This window comes from Athene noctua, chromosome 1 (assembly GCF_965140245.1).
Source record: "Athene noctua chromosome 1, bAthNoc1.hap1.1, whole genome shotgun sequence".
Lineage (NCBI taxonomy): Eukaryota > Metazoa > Chordata > Aves > Strigiformes > Strigidae > Athene > Athene noctua.
In genome coordinates, this window is record NC_134037.1 from 8,067,187 (window position 1) to 8,073,458 (window position 6,272).

The 6,272-nt window shown below is 45.1% G+C and overlaps 1 protein-coding gene across 1 annotated transcript; it reads left to right on the forward strand.

The window, feature by feature from the left end:
- The first annotated feature begins 4,570 nt into the window (after positions 1 to 4,570).
- LOC141967671 (taste receptor type 2 member 9-like) lies at positions 4,571 to 5,581 on the forward strand. The gene has a single exon (XM_074921698.1). It carries the CDS (start codon positions 4,571 to 4,573, stop codon positions 5,522 to 5,524), a length of 954 nt encoding a protein of 317 aa, XP_074777799.1. The 3' UTR covers positions 5,525 to 5,581.
- Positions 5,582 to 6,272: the final 691 nt, after the last annotated feature.

The following is a 6,272-nucleotide window of genomic DNA, read 5'->3' on the forward strand; positions in this document are numbered from 1 at the left end:
CCCCACCTTACACATGATTTCTGTTCTGTCAGCAACACCAGAGAAAACTTACACCAGAGCCTAAAGCAGATAACAGGCAATGCCAGGAAATTAAAACTCTCTCAAGTTTTACCTGGGGGTAGAGATGAAGGTACTTAAGCTTCATGTCTTGGTCATTGGTCACGTGAAACCAACTCAGAATAAATGCACATCAGTGAAGCAGAATGTGAATTCGAGCCCCTGACAAGGTTTCTCTGGGAGTCACGCTGCAGAGGGGTGCAGGTTCAGTCCAAGGGTTGCTGAGGCTTCCCCTAGAGCACTTGAGTGTGGTTCCAAATTTAAGATCCTGGGCTTCCTACAAAGTTATCGTTGTGAAAATTTCCTGGCCCTTCCATCTTCCCTTTCCAACACCAACCTTTTATGGACCTTTCTGCCCTCTGCTCCTGCCCTTCCATCTTCTCTGGCTGCTACCAGGCTCCCAAGTGGAGGTCTTCTCCCTTCTCTCCAGAAGTAGCTGGGGTTCATCCCACACATTTTTAACTCCATGCACTAGTCACTGTATCCCTGATACATTTGCGATTTTTCTCAGATATGAGGCAGCTTTCAGTTCCCTTTGGTGCCATCACATCTGCCAGACTTGTGGTTCCTAAAGGCTACTAGGTCAGATTTTTGTAATAACTCAACACTTTGGACATATTTACTGTTCCTGACTTACCTGAGTTGATTTCTGGAATGTCCTTTCTAAGCTGCCCTCCATCAACATCATCAACTATCAAAAGAAATAATACATCTAAGTTAGTGACTAAATTACATGAGTTGATATAATTCCCCACTTGATGACTGACAGGCTTCCACTAACATAAAAATATTGTATCCTTACCTGTGTCTTCAACAGAGTTTTGGATCTGAAACATAGAAAATACAGTTTCAAAATCACAGGCAAATGAAGTGAAATCTCACCCTGATACCAAGCCAGAAAACGGAGGAGCAAGTGGGAGTACCATGAAGGCAGAGGAGCAGGTAACCAACGCTGTGAAACAACATATCCTCCAGAAATCCATTTCAGAAGATCATCTGGTGCTACCTGCCAGTGTAGATATAGTGTCCTGCAGGTAAATAGCCTTCAGAATACTGATAAGCATGAGCCATAAAAAAAGTTGGACTTTAAAAGGAAGAGCAGATTTTAATCTTATTAAATACAGCCGTAAGCCAACCCAATAAGCAATCTGCCTCCCCATTTTATAACTATTCATAGCATATTAACCCTTGTAGCAATCAGGAGCTGTTGAACTCTAAAATTTCTGTGACTTCTTCAGAGATAATATCAATCTTTTCTCCTGCTTTACAAACCATCCTGGCCCCATCCTGACATGATGAGCTGAGTATGGAAGTAACAACAGAAGATGACACTTATGGTCTCCAAACTGAATAAATCACTTCAAGAGAAGGTTTTCTTGGTGGGTTTTTTCGTATTCCTGTACATTTCTTGGTAGATGCAAACACATTTTTAATCTAATTCTATGGGTAAAGTATAATCTTTAATTTAAAACTAGCATTATTTTTGTAATCACAGAATCACAGAATTGTCTAGGTTGGAAAAGACCTTGAAGATCCTCCAGTCCAACCGTTAACCTCACACTGACAGTTCCCAACTACACCAGATCCCTCAGCGCTGTGTCGACTCTACTCTTCAACCCCTCCAGGGATGGGGACTCCACCACCTCCCTGGGCAGCCCATTCCAACACCCAACAACCCCTTCTGGAAAGAAATCCTTTCTAATATCTAGTCCAAAATCAGCAGAATGCCAGCCATCAAGTTCCAGCAAAATGTGTTAGTTTGGTTTCCTCAGGGGATCTCAAAGAGTTTGTCTCTCAGAGTAAGAGTGCAGCAAGGGGTCCCGGTTTGGTCCTGCTCATGTGCCTATGAAGCCGTGTTCTCCCAGTGTTTTGTATGGGAATCCCTCCCAGGTCCTTCCCTGTGAACACAAGCCATTTGGGCCAGGGTGAAACAGAGTAGAAGAACGTCCCCTTGGTGAGAAGGCAAGAGCAGGGCTGAGCTTTGCCTCTGACTGTTCAGAGGGTTTCTCCTCCTGGCAGCCACATGAAGGGGTTTTGGGTGCTCCTGCAGCTCTCTTGCTCCCACACACTTCCCGCACCTCCTCCTCCTCCCATCTTCACACCGCCGCTGCTACCTTTGCCTCCCCTTTGCTCAGGTGCCCAGCACCACGCTGGAGCCCCATCCTTCGGGGGAAGGACTGTCCCAATCTGGCTGTAATGGGGGAAAACAAGATATTCATCAGGGAGCTCCCGGGCTGTGCTCTGCAGCCTGCCAGCAGACTTTCCCCCCAGCTTGGGAGACCCCAGCTGTCAGGCAGTGCGGGCAGTGAGAAGGTTGTTATGGGAGAGGGGAAGAGCAGTTGTACCGGACTGAGATGGGGGGGTCAGGCCTGGCCATCCTGAGGGCCCAGGGTCTCTACAGGTTGCACGTGCAGTACTGCAACCTGCATGGGGCATCCACATGGCCAATCCCATCAGTCCAGTGGGATCAGAGAGGGGAATGAGGTATTGGTGGGTGCAGAGTAGTTAATCCACATGTCTCATCGGTATCTTTCCCCCAGAGACATGATCACAAACTATTCCATAAAACTGCGGCCACAAGAGATGAAACAAACTAAATTCACCAAAAGTTGTCCATCAGTTCCCAGCCTCGCTGTCACAGGAGCAGCAAAGTGGGGGTTACAGGGAGAGAAATTGCCAAACCAGCCTCCTGAAACACAGCTTGGCCCTGCAAGTCATCCACTAATGGCCAGCTGGCACAAGCCAGCCCTGACTCCTAGACGCAAGGGTACAGACCAAAAAAAAGGAACACATTTGCCTCCTTGCCAGCCGGTCTGTAAAACTTCCACCCTCTTTAGACATGAAGGCGATGGCAAATGAGATACAGAGAAGTAGGTGATTGATTAACTGCTGCTTCTTACTGACACCTGCTGCAGGGCAGCGGCGTTGAGGCCAGCGCCCATAAGGTTGCTCTTCACACACACACAACAGGAGTATGATCACCGTGAGAGTCTGATGACCTCGTTCCTGACTTTTTGCAGGTCTAAAGGACCAGGAGAACACCTGGCTTCACATTAATTCTTGTATTTTAAGCCTCAGAGAAGTGGGTTGTTTAATGTAAGCAATTAATTCTCTTCGAGCTTCCAGACACTATCCATAGACAATACTCATCCATAAGTGCAGTGACAATCTCTAATGTCATTTCAGTCAAAGATGACTGGTTTTTAAATGATCCATAATATTTTTGAATGACTGCACCCAAACCCAGCTATAATGTTAATATTTTCTAGGGAATATGAAAAATAAAGTGTGGTGAAGATTTCACTAGGACTTTTATTAAAAGCCACTGGACTGTCTGAATGGATTTCATGGAAACATGTGCTAGGTACCATGTTTTGGTGTTGAGATGAACTCCAGGCCTTCTGTAAAAACATTTCAATATGTTAATGCTATAGCACGGTCCTTAGCAGAACCATGCAACTAGGAGCATGTGATAGTAATCTTCAAAGAGTAGTGCCTGCATTTCTATCCCTCCAGAAAACAAGGGCATCATTCTGAAGAGAGAAAATGCTGGTGGTTTATTTCTTTATTTCTATATAGCTTTGTGTTGTGATGTAAATTTTTGCTGATTACACCACAGCATCGGCCAAGACCCGGTTGGGAACGGTGGTCCCTGTGTGCGAGGTCCTGTACAAACCCAAAGTCTAGAGGCAGTCCGTGCCCCACAGAGCTTAACACGCCTTGCCTGTTAAAACCCCACAGTTTGCGGGACTTCGGGTCATTTGGAAGCTTCAGGGTATTTCATTGTGCCAGGAACCCAGTACGGTCCCATCCCTAAAACTCCTCACATTGCTAGCAGGTGAGTTTTGAACCTGGCACAGAGTCTTGCTTATTTTTGCCCTTTTCCTCTCTGTGCTTCAACTTAAGCCTTTAAAAGAAAGTCCTGCTTTTCCTTCAGTGCCCTCCCCCTACCACGTGGCTCTTCACTTATGATGAAGGCATTCCATTGGGAAAACTAATATGGCTCTCAGTGCCTGTGGAGAATCCAAATGAACTCCAGTTCCCAGCACCTTGGATGAATTGTGCAGCTCCTGGACTCTTGGATGAAAGAGGACGGTGACTCCCCGGGCTGCTTTGCTGAGCGCACCCACCACGTGAGCAGCATCAGCAACAAAGGGACAGAAGAACCCAAATTGTGAATTCTGGCAGGGATCAATCATGGGACAGTCCCTAAATCACAACACTGTACACTGCAGAAAAACATGTACCTTGTTTGTGTCACCCAACAGAGCTCTTCTGCACGGAAATTCAAATTCTGAAGACTGACACTGACACCAGGTAAGGGAATACCCACCACATTTACATTCCTGCACCTGCCCTGATCTGAATAGGGGCAGCACCAAACCCCCCACCCTCACCAGCTCTATAAAGCTCCTGTTTCCGTACGTGACAGAGAGCAGCAGCTGCCAACCTGCGCTGAGCTTTGGTGCAACAACCTACTTGTCTGGGACAGCACTGCTTCCCATCTTGGAGGATGGAAGCTTGTCACCCTCAAGATAAATTTAATGCCACTTTATATGATGCCATCGCTTTGGTCATCATCACACCTCAGGCATTTGCTGGCATGTGGATAAATGCTTTCATTGTTTCTGTGCTTTGTGGTACTTGGCTCAAAAAGAAAACCTTCAACTCTAATGAGAAGATCTTGCTGGTTCTGGGGTGCTCCAGGTTTTGGTATTTGTGCACCACATGGACATATTCCTTTTTTTCAGTAATTTATCCCTGGTGCTTTTATGTTCAGCCCATACCCCCACTATTTGCAGCTATTCAGAGCTTTTTTGATTCTTCCAACTTGTGGGCTTCTGCTTTTCTTTGTGTTTTTTATTGTATAAAAATTGCAACTTTCAGGCACACCTTCTTCATCTACCTGAAAGTAAAAATTGACAGGATCGTACCATGGCTGTTACTGGGTTTACTGCTTTCATCCCTGTTCCTCTGCATCCTTGCCTATGACTTCACTGATAAAACATGCTGCCAAAACCTCACTTCCACCAGCCTAGGAAATCTGGGGAAATCGAATACCGGAACTGATGAACATTTTTTCCCTATGTTTTTTCTCAGTGGCTTCGGAATTACCACTTCATTCATGGCAGTAACCTTCTCTGCCCTCCTCCTCCTCTTTTCTCTCTGGAGACACAAACTCAAGATGCAAACCAACTCAATGAAGGACCTCAGCATGGATGCCCATATCAAAGCCATGAAATCTATTTTGTCCCTTTTCTTCATGTACAGCATTAACTTTATATTTTTGGTCTTGATGCTGATATATTCCATGAAGATGGAAAATTCTGTGATGTTTCTCATTTCAGTATTTCTGTATGTTTTTCCATCTGTTCATTCCCTTATTCTGATTCTCAGCAATCCCAGACTGGAAAAGGCACTGCTAAGGACTCTGCCCTGTGTGAAGGGCAAGGTCTGCATGAAGTAGGATCTGTAACAGAAGATGAAGCCCATTAAAGATGTTGATATTTTATTCTCAAAGATAAGTAATTTAATCTCTAATGCAACTCTCCAGCCAGTGTAGATGATACTGTCTTCACCATCTAAGTTAAGAAAACTGAACTAAAAATATTTTGCATTCAATTATGAGTTAATGAAACATTATAATTTGATTTAGATAATGCTTTGATTTAAATTTTTGTCAAAGTAATTTAGGCCTAGTACATGAGCTAGCTGCAAAGGAGAATAAAAATACTGTAAACCTTCTAAAAATGCTTTGGTATTTGCTGATTGAAACTACTTAACAATAAGTCTATATGTATTTTGGTTTACATTTATTTCAGCTTTGGTGTGTAATTTGCAATATTCTGAGTTGTATCGCTGTCTTGCGTTGGTTTATAACTTCTGTGTGACTGTGTTGATCACTGTTACTACCAGAGGGGGTTACTCCTTGCAAAGAGCAATGCAGAAATGGCCTCGGGGTGGACGGGTGGGTGAGAGCCCACTGCCTACACCAGCCTTATGTGTCCCCCCTCTGCCCCACTTCATGCAAAACCATGATTTCCCTGCTCCGTGCCGCTGCTCTCCTGCTCGGCTTTTACTGTTTGACAAGATCTGCTTTTACCAGCGAACTCCGGCTCGGTAAAACACCGAGGCAGGTGGTTTTGTGCAAGGTGCGGTGCGGAATAAAGCCGAGCTTTCATCTCCCCGTGACCCACGGGCAGAGGAATGGGGTG

Coding starts and splice junctions, on each gene's coding strand:
- LOC141967671 (XM_074921698.1), top strand. CDS start 4,571: ATGGAAGCTTGTCACCCTCAAGATAAATTTAATGCCACTTTATATGAT.